At 39.7% G+C, this 16,883-nt stretch overlaps 1 protein-coding gene across 22 annotated transcripts in view; it reads left to right on the forward strand.

Annotated features, from left to right (window-relative positions):
* FGGY (FGGY carbohydrate kinase domain containing) overlaps positions 1 to 16,883 on the forward strand; it is a 413,890-nt gene that overhangs the window by 143,437 nt on the left and 253,570 nt on the right. For 20 of the 22 annotated variants that reach the window (XM_077891975.1, XM_077891990.1, XM_077891976.1 and 17 more), the window contains one exon: positions 15,013 to 15,128. In XM_077891975.1, coding sequence (XP_077748101.1) covers positions 15,013 to 15,128 — 116 coding nt within the window. Of the gene's footprint in view, positions 1 to 2,986; positions 3,134 to 13,954; positions 13,974 to 15,012; positions 15,129 to 16,883 lie in introns of those variants that run through there. The other 2 variants (XM_077891994.1, XM_077891995.1) reach the window with 2 other exon arrangements.

Below are 16,883 nucleotides of genomic sequence, written 5' to 3' on the forward strand. Positions count from 1 at the left end.
GGTTTCCAACTCCGTTTTATGTTGAGTTTATAGCAAGGCTGCACTGGATGGTTTACAGCATCAAGTTCATTTAGGTCAGATAATGCTCATCAAGTTAGATCTGAAAACCCATCTTATTTCTAGTGTTCTTAGCAGTGTCAAAGGGAGTTTTCATTTGACTATTTCTCTTTCATTGATATTTTCTTCGTCAGAGGTAGCTATGAGATGATGAGGATACTCGTGTTGATGAAAACAAGAAGAAAAATTACTACCTTTTGTTGGGCATGTGCTCTGTATCAGGGACTATGCTACATGCTTTATGTAGATTAACTCCATTTTATTGAATTTATGAGGCAAATTACTATTTATCTAGTCCCATTTATCTAGTACTATTACTCTCCTTAATAGACAAAGAAAATGAAGTATATGGAGGCTCTGTCATTTGCATATGCCCAGCAATTTTTTCCTCATATCAGCAGTGAAATTCAGAGACTGGAAGAGTCTCTAGGAGTCAGTTATTCTGTCTCCTATCTGAAGGTAGGATCATGCTTGAACTGAATACTTTGGTATAGACACGTGCCGGAAACATCTCCTCTGCAACCTCTGTCCACCTGGCAAACTCCTCTTCATATTTCTGGACTCAGCTATGGCTCATGCTACTCCTTCTGCGGGAAGATTCCTTAATATTCCCAAGTAGAGTTGCCCTCTTTGTCTGGTGTTCCTCTTAAACACCTGTCTCTCACCTGTAAAATTCCCCTATCAGGCAAGGAGTGTGTTCCTGGAGGCAGTGTGGATAGTAGTTAAGGACATGAGCTCTGAAGCTAACTGTCTGGGTTCAAATGCCAGCTCTGTCCATGTCAGTGGGTGACCTTAGGTGCTCTTCTCGCCCTGAAAGACTGTGAATCCCTTGACCTCAGGGGTTGATATTTACTATGAGTGGCTTAGATGTCTATGTTACAAAATTGCCACGTTCTTGACATTAATAGCAAGCCTGGCTGCATCTTCCTAAAGAGCAGACATACTGTTTTTGCCAGTTTCTGGATCCTGATCCTTGAAGGATATTGGAGAAGTGAGGTCAGTTGGTTGATTGGTGGTTGTTTTTAATACACTTTAACGTTTTAGAGCAGTTTTAGGTTCACAGCAAAATTGAGCGAAGGCACAGAGATTTCCCATACACTGCCTGCCCCACCCATGCACAGCCTGCTCCATTTTCCACATCCTCCACCAGAGTGGTGCATTTATTACAAGTGATGATGCTGGTGTCAACCTCTATTAAGCATCATCACTTAAAGTCCATGGTTTACATTACTGTTCACTCTTGGGGTTGGATGCTCTGTGAGTTTGGGCAAATGTATGACCGTTTATTTGTCCACCATTATAGTATCAACAGTTTCATTGATAAAAATCCTCTGTGCTGTGCCTGTTCGTCCCTCTAGGATCTAGTTTTGAGGCTGTTTTTCTCTTTCTTTTTCTCTTCTGTTTCATCTTCCAGTTCTTTTCCTCTCCTTCCTTTCCTTAGATACAATTTATCTTGAGAGTCTTGAAAACCTCACATCTATTCCCTGTGTTGCCTGGCTTGCCTGGCTTCTGCTTCTTGTGTTCCATGCAGACTAACCACGCATTTGATTGGCATATTCATTCTTCAGCTGTCTTAATCCCTTCAGTCTGCTCCCTGTGAACTGAGTCCTGGAAGCCATTGTGTCTTTTCACGATAATTTTGCATATTTTTCCTGGTACTCATTGTGAGTTGCCTTCACAGCTTGAACTCTCGAAAGCAGTGTTCATTTTGCACCTTGAGGGAGCCTCTCACTGTTGTCCCTGTGTCCTGAACTATGGTATGCATCCCTTAAACATCTTAAGTTTTACCAGAACATCTTCACAGGACACCTAAGGTGGCTACTTATTTGCCCCCCTAGATCTGATTCTTCATCTCCTTTTATTATTATACTTTTCCTTTATTTTTTTTTAATTTTTATTTATTTATGATAGTCACACACAGAGAGAGAGAGAGAGAGAGAGGCAGAGACACAGGCAGAGGGAGAAGCAGGCTCCATGCACCGGGAGCCCGACGTGGGATTCAATCCCGGGTCTCCAGGATCGTGCCCTGGGCCAAAGGCAGGCGCCAAACCGCTGCGCCACCCAGGGATCCCTATACTTTTCCTTTATTAAGAAAAGGAGTTAACAGGCAACATAAACATAGGGAAATCAGATATCTCAAATTTATTACACTCTTCCACATGCTCTGATGGGTTTGTAAGTATCTTTCCATGAATGGGCCTGAAAAAGTGCATATTTAACAAGTGTAGACTTTTAATCACTCAGACCAGCCTCTAAACTTCTGCCTTGCTCCATCCTAATGGCCTGACTTCAACGGAGTTACCCAACCTTCTGAGTCTCAAGTGTCCTTCTGTGTTGAATGGGGATACTGATCATGTCCTTACCCTTTTGTTGTGGGAACAGTTGTAATAACGTTGCATAAAAGGACTGGGTGCGGTGCTTGGTCTGTGGCAGGGACTCCTGACCTGCCCCCACCTTCCTTCCCTTCCCTTTTAACTCCCCCACCTCTCATTTTGCCTCTCATCATTTTCATCCTTATTTCTTAGGAGATAAATCCAAATCCACGAGTCCAGGGGCTTCCCCAAGATCTTAGAATGTTTTGGCAGCGACTTGAGGATCTTTTTGCTTTCTGACTCTTAGATCTCTTTTTCCTTGGGGGCATGGGAAAACTCTCTGAACTCGATTATTTATTCACTTCTTTCATGCTCCCCCATATTGTCACGGCCACGTTCAAACCATGTTATCGGCAAGTCTCACTGAAAAGGCAGTTTAATATTGCCCTGTGTTGCATCATTGCATATATTATTTCGGTCTGTCACGGACCTGTCAGCAAGTCTTGATGAAGTACAGAGCCAATAGTAACAAGCCTGAAATCTGACAGCTCTTTCACAGAAGCGGCTCCGATCAGTGCAGTGGTATTTCTTCAGAAATAAGGCCCTCTTGGTGTCTTTGTTGATACAATTAGCAATCCAGCCCCAGTCCTGTCTCCCCTTGAGCTTTATCTTCAGAGCTGGTGATTCAGTCTGCTCTGTGGCTTGGAGAAACAGAGCCATCACAGGCCTGGGATGTACTGAAGGCTGGAGCCAGGAATAGCTTGGTAATTTATCCCCACTCTCGGTCTCTAATTATTCTGTTATTCACTAGCTTGCTCGATTGAGACTCTCCAGGTTGTGCCTAACCCAAGCAGAGAACAAAAGGCTTCCCTTGAAAGTGGGGGCCTGGCAATGTCAATACAGCGAACTGCATATAAATAATGCAGCAGTGCCGACTTCATTTTTATAAAATCTTGTTGAGAAAGGCATGATAATGATCAGACCTCTGGAACTCAGCAGGCATGTGCTTTTGATGTGTGCCTTGCCCTGGGTAAAAGCAGGAAACTCCAAAGTTCTTGTTCTTGCTGAGGCTTCTTCATGGTCTCAGGAGTGTGGCTGGAATCCTGTGACACTTGGCCTTTGTTTCTCTCAGAGCTGGGGGGCTCCTCCCTGCCTAGAAAAACTCTAATATGTGCACACTGAGTCTACGGTAAATATTGTCTGAATGTGTTATTATTATTATTTTTTTTTTTAGGAAGAAGAAGATGATGATAATTATATCGGTTACCACTATTCATCATTAAAAAAGGGCTTTACTGGCATTTTAATCCTACTAAGACTAGAGGGGCTTATTATTTCTGAGACTGCTCTCCCCTCCCAACTGGCCTGAGGTCTTTCCTTCTGTCTGTTCAGATTCCCCAAAAAATGAATCATTGAGCTATAAACCTGGCAGCCAGAGCCCCAGGAGTTGAATTGGGGAAAGGATCTTGAGGGCTGACTTGCCAAGAGGCATTTCCTTCCTCTGTCTCTCTGCTCTTGTCAAGATGCTCCTACTTGTAGCTGGGCTTTTGTACCCTACTTGGTCTCAGGTGCACCTTTGCTGTCTTTTCATGGTACAGGAGAGGGAGTACCCTGGTTGAGCATCCTGAGGGTGCAGGGGGTCTGCTCACTTCCTACCCAGCTTTCATCGGTCTTGCTGTGGTCAGCCCCACTTTTGTGCCCACTTTCTAAAGTATCTGGTGTTACCACTTCCTGAACTTTTCCGGGTCTTTGCAGGGAAATTGTTGTGCCTCTGGGTTTTTCACCCTGCTACTTAGGTCTACTAAGGGCCTGACAACTCATCCATCTGTGTTTTCTGCCTTTCAAATCTCTGTTGCTGTCATCTCTCCTATTGTCTTTGTTATTGTGGGTTTTTGCCTTTTGAAATGTTTTCATACTGCCATTTTATTGGGATCTTAAAAGGGAGCAGGGGTCAACGTGTATTGTCAGTCTGGCATCTTTAACTGGAAGACTCTCTTATTTTTTGCTTTTTTCAAGGAAGAAGAGAAGATACATTTGAGATTTGGCATGCTTTTGTGTCTGGGGAAGTAGGTGATGGGAGGTATGTCAGGCAGATGAAACTTATTTTCAAAAAACTCTCCTTGTTCTATTAAGGCGGGTGGTTTGTGCAAGGAACCCAGTGTTCTGCTGCTGTTCTTGATCACTCCAGGAAATCAAGAATCTAGCCCTTTCTCTTCTAGAGCCTGCACAGAGAACAATAGCTGAAGATCTGGACCTCATAATAGAAACAATTAAAAAGTGATTAGGAACCTGAAAGCTTCTTCCTTTAACTGACTTCCTACGGTTCCCATGCATTTATTTAATAAACATTGAGCTCTCAAAATTTGCAAGAGAGGCACTGTGCCTGGGGCTAGGGTATGACAGGATGAATAAGGCAGGTACAGACCTTGCTGTTAGAGATCATGACCAGACCAGAGGTACTAGAATTCCCAAAAGGCTAGAAGGAGCATCAGGAAATGAAACAAAATAACGTTCTTTTATTAGAAGGTGGTAGATGCCTTAGTACCTCCTGACCTTCCCCCACTCAAACATGCTCTTAGCTAAAATACTATAAAGCCCACAGTTCTGGACACCTCCAGCCTGTCGGACCTTTTAATCAACATGGGCCACTGATACTGCTGAATTTTAGGCAAATTGATGTTAAAAAAACAAGAGTGACCTTAGGTGGTCACATCCAGTTATACTGTCGTGAATCTTTGATTTCATGTACAGTTTTGCATTGCCTATTCGTTCTGAGCTAACACAAGGACAAAAGTCTAACTTTAGCTGAGTTCTAATTGCCATTTTAACAAACTACGATTTCTTCTTTAACCCACAAGTCATCTTGATGAACTGACCCTTTTATCATTATGTAATACACCTCTCATTTTCCCTGGTAATATTTCATGTTCTGAAGTTTACTTTCTGATAGTCGTATAGCTACTTGTACTTATTTATTATTAGTGTGTGCTTGACATAGCTTTTTCTCTCCTTCCACCCTTGAACCTATCTTGCATCTTTGTATTTAAATAAGTTTCTTACAGACAGCTGGAGTTGGATTTCATTTTTTATTTTTAATCCAGCCTGACAATTTTTGCCTTTTCACTGGAATTTTTCAGCTAGGTTTAATCTGCCATCTTGCCAGTTGCCTTTGATTTGTTGTGTGTGTTCTATGTAACTTTTCCCTTTTTCTACCTTCTTCCAGATTACTGAAATATTTTTAGTCTTCCATTTTGTCTCTCAAATTGGTTTATTGATTTTTATCTCCTTTTTTATTGGTTCTTCTAGGATTTATAATAGGCATCTTCAACTTACTAGTTTACCTTAAAATAATTTTACACCCCATCACATATAATATCTTTCAGATCTCCCTATCATTGGTACTATTATTGTCATGTTTTGTATATACACATGTTGTAAGCCCCACAGTGCATTGTTTTTTTTTTTTTTTCTAAATTATCTTTTAAAGATACAGGCATAAAGTCCATTCTCTTTTAAAGAAACTTAAAAATGAAAGCAGGCCTCTTGTATCCACCCACATATTTATTGATTCTGATACTTTTCATTACTATGTATCAATTCATATTTCCATTTAGTGTCATCTTCCTCCTCCCTAAAGAATTGCCTTTAACATGTCTTGCATGTTTCTTGGAAGTGAATTCTAATTTTTGTTTGAAAAAGCCTATCTTTCATATTGATTGTTTGGAGATATTTTTTTTTTCTGAATATAGAATTCTAGATTGAGGGGTACCTAGGTGGCTCAGTTAAGCATCTGCCTTCAGCTCAGGTCATGATCCCAGAATCCTGGGATTGAGCCCCACATCAGGCTCCCTCCTCAGTGGGGAGCCTGCTTCTCCCTCTCCCTCTGCTGCTCCCCTTGCTTGTGCTCTCTGTGTCAGATAAATAAATCTTTAAAAAAATTTTCTAGTTTGATGTTTTTCTTTTCAAAACTTTTCAGTACTTTAAAGATATTCCACTTTCTTCTAGGTTGCATTATTTCCGGTAAAAAGTCTGCTGACCTCGTTGGACTATTCTTCATTATGAGTCTTTCCTCAGACCACTTTTAAGACTGTCAACCTTTAAAAAAAAAAAAAAAAAACAATTTGATCATATAATGTGTATTGATGTGGTTTTCTTTGTGTTTATCTTGCTTTGGTTTTGGTGACCATGACTCTGTAGGTCAATAGCTTTTATCAAATTTTTAAAAATTGGCCATTGTTTCTTGAAATATTTTTTATTAGATGCTGACATTGTTAATTTTATGTTGTCCAGTGTCTGGATTTTGTTGTCTTTTTTTTGTTTTTGTTTGCTTGTTTTTCTAATGACGAGCTACTTTTTCAGGCAGACTGTTAATATACTTTTGGCTTTGTTTTATCTTTTGGAACCTTCTTTCAAAACTTTTATTGGAAACTTTACACAAGACGGTTCAGTTATACTTCTAAATCATTCTTTGGGGGTTTCCACAGCATGTCCCAAGTGATCAATGAGGACGTTCCACTCTAATTTTAGTAACTCAGATGATTCTCATTCTCAGCTCTTTGTGAGCCCTGAGAACTGTTCAGCTCTTGGCCTTCCAGTCACCTCTCACCAGACCTCATGGAGCGTCCATGTACGTATCTGCATCTTCATAGCTAAAGATTTGATGGGACTCTGCAGATTTCAAGGTCCCTCTTTCTGCATACCTACCTCCTCTTTGAAAGTCTGTGCCATCACAGCTTCCAGCCACCTCAAATTCCTTAAATCCTGATCTCAGTCTTTCTCAATTTTGTGACCCTGACTTGTTTTCCTTGGCATCCTTTCTGCTTTGTGGTCAGGAATAGGCTTCTTGGCAGAAAGCCAGAGTGATCTTAGGGCTCACTTCATTTGTTTCCTTCTCTCAGGGATCACAGTTCTGTGCTGCCTATTGTTCAAGGTCTGAGAGCAGTTGTGTCATCTATTTTTTTTTCCTTTTATGATTTCTTAAGGTTGGAAGTGGGGAGGTAAAATCCAGTCTCTGTTACTCCATCATGGTTAGAAGCAGAAGCTTCTATTATTGCTACTCCACTAAGAGTTTCTATCCTGATGTGGCCTTTAACTTCATCAAATACTTTTCTTTCTTCAATATAAGTTGATCATTTTTCTCTCCTTTAATAAAATACTGTAGCAAAATACATAAACCTTGCATTATTAAAATGTTTTGGAGTATTGTTCATGATAAACTTTTCCCCCTCATTTTTTATATAAAATTTGATCATGCCTTGCTTAGAATTTTGTGCCCCCATTCATAATGTGAGAGTGGCCTGATTTTGTTTCCAATACTATCTGCTTGGTTTTTTAATATAGTTATCCTAGCTTCATAAATAATTTGGGGATCATTTCTTCTTCTAGATTCTGAAATAATTTGGAGTGCTTTGTTCCTTGAACATTTGTTAAAATTTTCTAGTACAACCATACAGGCTTGAAGTTTCATTTGAAGGATGATTTTGAACTATTGGCTTATTTTTTTCATGGTAATAAGTTTATTACGGTTTCAAGTTTTCTTGAGTCATTTTGGTAAGTTCTGTCTTTCTAATAAATTTCCCGTTCCATCTAAATTTTCAAATGTACTAGCATAATTTATTTACTTAATATCTTTTTTTTTCTAGTAATGTCTGCTTTATCTGTAGTTATGTCCCCCATTTTCATTCATGATATTTATTTTTTTCCTTCTCTCCTTTTCCTTTTTTTTTTTTCCATTTTTTAAAATTTTATTTATTCATGAGAGAGACAGAGAGAGCAGCAGAGACATAGGCAGAGGGAGAAGCAGGCTCTACACAGGGAGCCTGATGTGGGACTTGATCCTGGGACTCTGGGATCATGCCCTGAGCTGAAGGCAGATGCTCAACCGCTGAGCCACCAAGGCATCCCCCTTCTCTCCTTTTCCTTCCTCAGTTTTACCAGAGGTTTTTTTGCTTGTTTATATTGTCTTTTCCTCGAACCATATTTTGGCTCTTTTGATTGCCTGAGTTTTATCTTGCTATGTTTTATCTTTTGTATGCTTTTATCTTTACTACTCCTTTTGATCTCTTTTTCAATTTAATCTATTTTTGTTTTTCATAATTTCTTAAATTATCTGCTTTGGTTATTAATTTTCAGACATTTTTCATTTCTAATAAAAACTTTTAAACTGAGAATTTCTCTGTAAAATACCATGTTGCCTATCTAGTCTCTGTTTGTATCATAAAATGGTCTCCCTCTCTCTCCCCTACATTAGCATGTAGAGTTGAGCTTATAAATTGTATTTGAGCCCTTTAATTCCTCAGTAGTCATATTAATTGTTATCCTTTTGGTTTGTTTCCTTAAATTCTGTAAGTACAGTAAAATCTTTTAAATAAATCCTCTTTTCAAGTGGCTTTTTTTTTTTAAATCTGGGAGCTCTCATATATTTCACATTATGTTGTTCATTCATAAAATATAATGAACAGTAATATTCAACAGGATTGAGAATTTTGTATTTATGGAATACTCCTCTTAGTCTTGACTAATATTTTTGATCTTATGTTCTACTTTGATATTTAAATTGATATCAAATTTGATATTTAAATTGTCATATTAAAAATTGTATTTGTTATTTCTTTGTTGACCTTTTTTTTAAAAAGATTTATTTATTTATTTTCAAGAGCAAGAACAAAGGGTGGGGAGGGGCAGAGGGAGAGAGAGACAGAGTTCTAAGCAGACTCCATGCTGAGTGTGGAGACCAGTGAGAGGCTCAGTTTCATGACCCTAACCTCAGGACCTGAGCCTAAACCAAGAGTCTAATGCTTAACCAACTGCACCACCCAGGTGCCCCTCTTTGTTGACCTTTTTATAAAAAATATTTTTATCACATTAAAAAAATCTACATTGTAAAGAAGATATAACTCAATTTTAACACCAGTGTGATTATTATTACTATCTTTTGGCCACTTGTTGAATTCAGCCCATTCACATTTGTTTTCATAACTGAAATAAATGACTTTATTCTTTCCATATTTTTATTTTCTATTTATATTACATTACGATCTTTGCCTTTCCCTATTGATTGGTTTAATCTGGTTACACTGACTTCTTAACTTTATTCTTTTTTATTCTTGTTATTTTGAGAATTCTACTAAGCTTCTTTTTGCCTCTGTTAGAAATTACTTTTTCATTCCGTACACTAAACTTCTGTTCTGCCCTAGTGTACATACGCATGCATGTGCATAGTGCTCCTATGTATCCCTTCTTCAGTTTCTGACTCTGATGTTTTGCTAACAGTATTTTCACTTCCAGGTCATTAATAGATTTTTCCTTCTAATATAGAAGGAAAACTTAGTATTACAAATTCCTGTTTACGTCATTTATCATCATCATCTATGTAGATTTAAATATATGTGTATGTGTGTGTGCACACATGTGAAGAGAGAGTGAATATCAGTGCTCACCACCACTGGTTCCTCTAGTCTTTGATGTCTCTTATGTGAATCACTTGTCTTTTTGGTTAAGTTCATTATCAAGTATTGTCCTCAGAGCACGTATATGGGAAGTTTGCTTTTTGAGTCCTTGCATGTTGAAAATGTTTTTCTTCTGCCCTGACAGCTGAATAATATTTTGTCTGGGCATAGGATACTTGGATCATTTTTCTTAATAGTCTGTACATTGTTCCACTGTCTTCTACATTCCAGAGATGTAGATGAGAATTCCTTAGCTAGTCTGAATCTCTTGCCTTTGCAAGGAACTTACTCTTTCTGTCTGGAAGCTTGTATAATTTTCTGTTTATGCTTGAAATTCAAGTATTTCCTGGATTCACTTCCTGGACTTAATGAGAGTTTTAATCTACAAGCTTAAATCTTGCTTCAGCTCAGTGCTTAGTATATTAAAAAAAAAATACTGTATTCATTTAATTATAGCATCTCTTTCATCTTTTTTTTTTGTGTGTGTGTATGGTTTTTTAAATTTTTTCCTTTTCTCTCTTAAAAAATAAATCCTAACCAGAAATCTAGTTATTCTCATGTTACACTGCTGGATCTGCCCTCCACGCCTCTTCTTTCTTCCCTCATCATTTCTCTCTTTGTGTCTTTCCTCTGGGTAGTTATGATATGTTGTTCATTTCATCTTCCAGATCATTAATTTGAATTTCAACAGTGCCGGTGATTTTTTTCTTTCTTTCTTTCTTTTTAGTTCTTCTGCAGAAAATTTTATTTTTAAAAAGATTTTATTTATTTATTCATGAGAGACACAAAGAGAGGCAGAGACACAGGCAGAGGAAGAAGCAGGCTCCCCATGGGGACCTCAGTGCAGGACTCAATCCCAGGACTCTGGGATCACCCCCTGAGCCAAAGGCAGATGCTCAACCATTGAGCCACCCAGGTGTCCCTGCAGAAAGTTTTAAATTTAAAATTTAAAATCAGTGATTCTTGTTTGGAAAGTCTTCTTGCCTCCTTCCAAACTCTTGCTGCTTCCCTTAGTAATGCTCAGTTCCTGTGGTTTCACCACCCTCTCTTTAGAGAGGACTGCCTCCTCCACATGTTTTCTGATATCAGCTCTCACGTGAACTGGTCCCCTACATTAGGTTTTTTTTTTTTTTTTTTTTTTTTTTTTTTTTTTTTTTTTCTGCCTGCTCATTGATTGCTGTTCTTTTGACTTGCACATGGGATTTTATAGTTTCTTCGGCATTAACAGATCTGAGAGCAGCGAAGGACAGCAGTTTCTGCCCTGGCACTCTGGCTCCAGAGAACAAGCAGCCAATAGCCTCTTTTCCCTGGGACGGCAGTCCTCCCTGGCTGCCTGTCTGTGGAACAAGTTAGCCTGCTACTGTAGCCCCACTCTTTCACCATCCCCTGCTTGCAATTGTAATCCTATGAAGTACATCCTCCACCCCCAAGGGGCTGCTGGTAGGGCAGCTTGCAGGATGGTGAAGTTGGGAGTTGCACACTGCTCATGAACACCTCAGGGAATGACAGAACCTTGGTCTTAATAGAGGCCTCAGGGGCAAGGCAACCCTTTCCTTCTGCTACCTGTATCTTACTAAAGCAGCTACTCACTAAGATAAAATCATATACTTATTCTCTGTCCTGGAGATTTCCTGTGGCCTCAGATGTACTCTCTACACTTTGCCAGTTCTGCTACTTTCACACATTCATATTGCCGAGGAGTTAATTTAAAGGGATCCATGGGAAATGGACCCTAATAGTGTTTGAATTATCCTGATGGAAGATGGAGTTGCCCCAGGCATCTGCACCTGGCAACTCCCTGCCTCCTGGGCTCAGTCATTTTCCATCAAAGCAGTCTCCCTGGCCACCTGTTTGAACTTGCTGTGAGGACTGAGACTTCACTCTCCTTGCCCTCACTGGGGGGAAAATCTACTTGGAATAACTTAGTTGTGCTATAAAGTATTGAGTTGTGTAACTATCGACCATTACAAACCACAACCAGTGCTCCATAGTTTAACACGATAATCACGTATTTGGCTCATTTAGGCTGTGGTCTTCTGGGTAGTTCTTCTAGTGTTAGCTGAACTCACTGCATCAGGTCTTGATTGCCTGGAGGGATGTGTGATCCAGGCTGGGCTTGGTGGATCACAAGCATCTCTTGGAAGAGATATGCTCCACATATCTCTTCTCCTCCTCCCCAATGGGCTAGCTCCACATGATTTTCTCAAAGCTATGCCAGAGGTTCAGGAGAGCGAGCAGAAACATGTAATGCTTCTTGAAGCTTCGATTTGAAATCAGAATGCTGTCCTCCTGACTTATTCTTTTGACCAAATCCAGTCATGTGACAATCCAAAAATCTAGAGGTAGGAAAGGAGATCCTGTCCACGTTGTGGAGATGGCAAGGAGTGAGGTAGCATTGCAGATTACACGGCAAGAGATACAGATATGTGGAGGGTCAGAGATTTGGGGTCAGGAACTCAACCTGCCTCTGCTACTAAGAATGAGAATGCAGGGCAGCCCGGGTGGCTCAGCGGTTTAGTGCCGCCTTCGGCCCGGGGTGTGACCCTGGAGTCCCGGGATTGGGTCCCACGTCAGGCTTCCTGCATGGAGCCTGCTTCTCCCTCTGCCTGTGTCTCTGCCTCTCTCTCTCTCTCTCTCATGAATAAATAAATAAAATATTTAAAAAAAGAAAGAGAATGTAGTATTTTCAAGTTAGAATCTTACCTCAAAAGAGAGAGCCATGAGTTTAGCTTGGAGATAGTGTAGAGGTGCCTTTCGAACTAGACCATTATAGATGACCTGAAGTTTGCCTAGTAGATGAGACTGAGTGGAAAGAACAATAAGCAATTAAGACAGAGGGCAGAGTTAAGCAGTCAGATCAGAGGCATAGAATTCTGCACATGAATGGGGCATTTGGAGAGCAAAGAGTTGTTCTGTATGGTTGGATCATTAGAAATAATCTGTCTATACCGTCTTCTGTTACAAAGCATTGTTCTTTGCAGTAAGCTCTCAGAGCTTCCAAATTTGGAATCCCAAGCATCCTGCCAGGAGGAATTAGCCTACTTTGTATTCTTTAGTATATGCTACATAGGTGACTACCTTCTATACCTCAAAATTTTTAAAAAAGTATCTTTTAAGTAAGGTGAAGAATTTAGCATGTATTACATTTCTGTTGGTGCTATCACTGCTTTAGGATATCTTTTCTGCCTAGCTCAGCTCAATGTGCTCTTCTGTCTACACAACAACTGAAAAAAAAATCTGTAATGATCAATAACTTTGTTTGCTTTCAAAAGACATTTAGGTCTCACAATATGTTACCTCCATGGAGACTTTCTTGCTTGATATTTTCTCCCTTTCCTCCCACTGGGTTATATCAGATTCCCCTGCTAACAGTTTTCATTTCTCTCTTTACCTCCTTCTTAGAACATTATTGTTAGTATATGATTTTAGGTGTGATTGATCAATTTCTGTCTCCCCCAGCTTATGTGTCAACTTCTATGAGAGCAGAGGACTGAGTCTTTTGCATATATTAGTTACAATGGGCATCATCATGTACCAGAGTTATAGTAAATATATGAACACATCACAATGTACCAGAGTTATAGTAAATATATGAACGCTAAATATTTGAGTGGGTGAGTGAATCAGTGTGAATGATTGATTGAGATGCACCTAGACCTTGACTCTATATGATAATTTGTGTGTAAAACTGTGTGAACTTCCCAGGCTTATCACTTACCTGTAGTGAGACAGACAGACCATATTCTTTTGTGCTGCCATTCACTCAGTATTCATTGTGGCTCAATGTGGACTAATACTGGAGGTAGAGCTGAGCCGGGCTGGATCTACTTTGAAGGAGTAGCTGGAGTTAGTGGGAGAGCTAGGGGAATGAACAGGCAGAGACAGTTACTATGGTCATTGATAAGGCTGTGTCCAGATTAAAACTTAGAGAAGAGGCTTTGGACTCAGCTTGTCCTTCACTGGGGCTTCTTGAGAAGGGACAATCTGAGCTGAGTCATGAAGGCTAACTAGCAAATACTTAACAGTGAAGAACATTGTAAGCAGAATGAAACAAAGATTTCCGTGCACAGGGAAGTGAGAAATCAAGGGCTGCTACGGGAAACTTCAAATAATCCAGTTTTGCAGAATGGAGCAAGCAAGAGTGGGAATTGGCAAGGTGGGAATCTAGCAGTTGGTATAGTCATATCACAACTGTTGTAAGCCCTGCTAAGGATTGGACTTTTTCCTGAAGGCAATGAGGAGCAATTGAAAAGTATTATTCAGGGAGTGATATTATTAGGTTTTGTTTTATAAGGTTTGCTATAGACACAATAGGAGTATAGAAAGCAGTAGCACTATTGGGAAGATGTGTAAAGAAGCAGTTAATTACACAGCATTTTAAGGGCTGTGGTAGAAGGGATATTGCATGTTCCAGGAGCTCAGAGGAGGAGCACCTATACCCAGAACTGGCAACTCAGCCAGGGCTGAACAAGTGTTTGAGTTATCAGGGGGAGGAAGGTGGGAAGAATTTTCCAAACAAACAGAAGTAGGGCAAAGGCACAGAAATGTGTGAGGATTTTTCTTTTTTTCTGGAAAACTGCAACTGATTTTTATTGTCAAAGTATAGAATTCTAAGGGTGAATGTAGGAGAAATTAAGCTGGAAAGTACCTTCCAGCATTGCAGCCTAACTCCTGTTAAAACATTGCTTTAGACTGGAGCTACTATATATCAAGTACTTTTTACATTTCTTTTTACCTTTTTTATTATGGAGAATTTTGAACATTCACAAAACAGAGTAGATCGTAAGCATCCATTTACCCATCACTCAGCCCCACAACCATCAACCCATGGCCAGGTACAAATGGAGTCTTCAGATTTTTTTTTTTTTTTTTTTTTTTTTTTATTTATGATAGGCACACAGTGAGAGAGACAGGCAGAGACACAGGCAGAGGAAGAAGCAGGCTCCGTGCACCAGGAGCCTGACGTGGGATTCGATCCTGGGTCTCCAGGATCACGCCCTGGGCCAAAGGCAGGCGCTAAACCGCTGCGCCACCCAGGGATCCCGAGTCTTCAGATTTGAACAGGGATGTATAATTACTTACTTTGGCTTATTCTACTCCTTTAACACTACTGCAGCTATCTAGGTAGGTATTTGGCAAAATATAAAGGAAACCTGACTCATATTATTGGTTTTACCTCTCTTCTGTTTTCTTAGATCTCTCTGCTCCCTCGTGTGCAAATGGACATACTCTGCAGAGAAAGGCTGGGATGATAGCTTCTGGAAGATGATCGGATTAGAAGATTTTGTTGCAGATAATTATAGAAAAATAGGTAAAAACCAAACAAAATGAAAACATCTGGAGAGTAATTATGTGTATATATATATATATATTAGGTTATTGTCTTTTTGTTTGTTTTTATTTATTTATTTATTTTAATGAATTGAAGTACAGGGGGCGCCTGGGTGGCTCAGTTGGGTAAGTGAATGACTGGTTCAGGTAATGATCTCAAGGTCCTGAGATCAAGCCCTGTGTCAGGCTCCTCCCTCTGTCTCTGCCCCTCCCCCTGCTTATGCTCTCTGTCTCTCTCAAATAAATAAATAAAAACTTTAAAAGAAGTATTGCAGAAACTCAGCTCTGTTTTTCTAAGAGAAATGAGTCTATCGTAATGGGTCAGCCATGACTAGTAGGCCTTTGTGTTGGGGCTCAGGAACTGAGTAGAGATATAGGCTGTGGAAGTCTGCATTGAAATATAAAATCATAGTCATTGAGGTAGGTAGAGGAAGATATTTGCATGGAGTAGCTGGGAAGAGCATAACTGGGGCAGTGGCGGGGGTGGGTGTATGGATTGTTTCCAATCAGTACTAGGAAAATGCTCTGTGAATTAGATTCAAGGAACCAGGCAAGGCCATGAACAGAAAGAAAAATATTTGAAGAGATAAAAATTAGAAGAACAGGAAGAAGACAGAAACTATAACATGAGCCAGTGGTTCCTGACTAAGGAAGTCCTAGACTTTAAGTTTTATGTGACTGGGTAATAAAGATGTGGGTGACTAGTAGGAATTGATTTGGTGAAAGAATTGATATGCTAGACACATATATGTAATGATGGTTGGCATTTTGAAGTTTAAGGTTTGCATGTTCATTTCACAGAAAGTTGTTGGTTTCCTATAGTTACTACTTGCAGTTGTAGTAAGCTATCATCAGATAGGCAATTATCCCTAAATAAATAGAAATTTATTGTACTTAGTGTTTATGCTAAATGTTATAATAATAAAAGTGTAAAGTATGGTGGATTAAACAAGATGGAAGGTAATTCCTTTTTTTATAATAGAATAGAGGCAAGTTACTATCAGGCCAGCTCTGCCATTGTCACAATAAGGCCTCCAACCTTGGGTCCAAGTTGGTGACTCCACTTCTCATCAGTTCCCAGTCAGTGAGTGGGAGGAATGAAAAGGACCAGAGGAATCCATCCACATTCTTCTGGAGAGACCATAACATGGAGATGAGCCACATCATTTCTGATTGCATCCCATTAACCAGCCCTTGGTCGTAAGGCTCCACTAAGCTGCAAGGGTAGCTGAGGAATGTGGCTATGGGCCAGGTAGCCATGTGTCCATGCATGTGGCCAGCCTAAACTTGAAAGTTGTGCCATTAAATATTGGTGAAAAACTGGTATCTGCTACAACTTCTGACTGCCCTTGATAACTGAGTCATGTAGTAGATTATCTCAGTTCAACCTTTCTCTGGGGGAAATCCTCATGACCCATCTATTAAAGGTCAAGAGTTTCAGGATAAAATCATCAAAGATTCAAGTAGCACCTATGCTACTATGTTGTAGATAGTATAATTTGGTTGTCTATCGTCTTTTTAACTATTAATTGCTGAGTCTAGGGAAAAGAACAGTCAGAGTAGTATATAGAAAGAGCCATTCTGGAATTTCTATGGCTCCCTTGAAATCCTGTCTGGATCTGAGCTGGTAGAGAAGGGGAAGAGCAGGGGACCAGGGAAAAGAAGAAGAAAGCAAAGCAGCAGTCATTCGTCATCAGCTATATTCTGATTCCTTTGGTAGGTGGTTTATATACAT

The sequence above is a fragment of the Canis aureus genome, chromosome 3 (assembly GCF_053574225.1).
Source record: "Canis aureus isolate CA01 chromosome 3, VMU_Caureus_v.1.0, whole genome shotgun sequence".
NCBI classification, from domain to species: domain Eukaryota; kingdom Metazoa; phylum Chordata; class Mammalia; order Carnivora; family Canidae; genus Canis; species Canis aureus.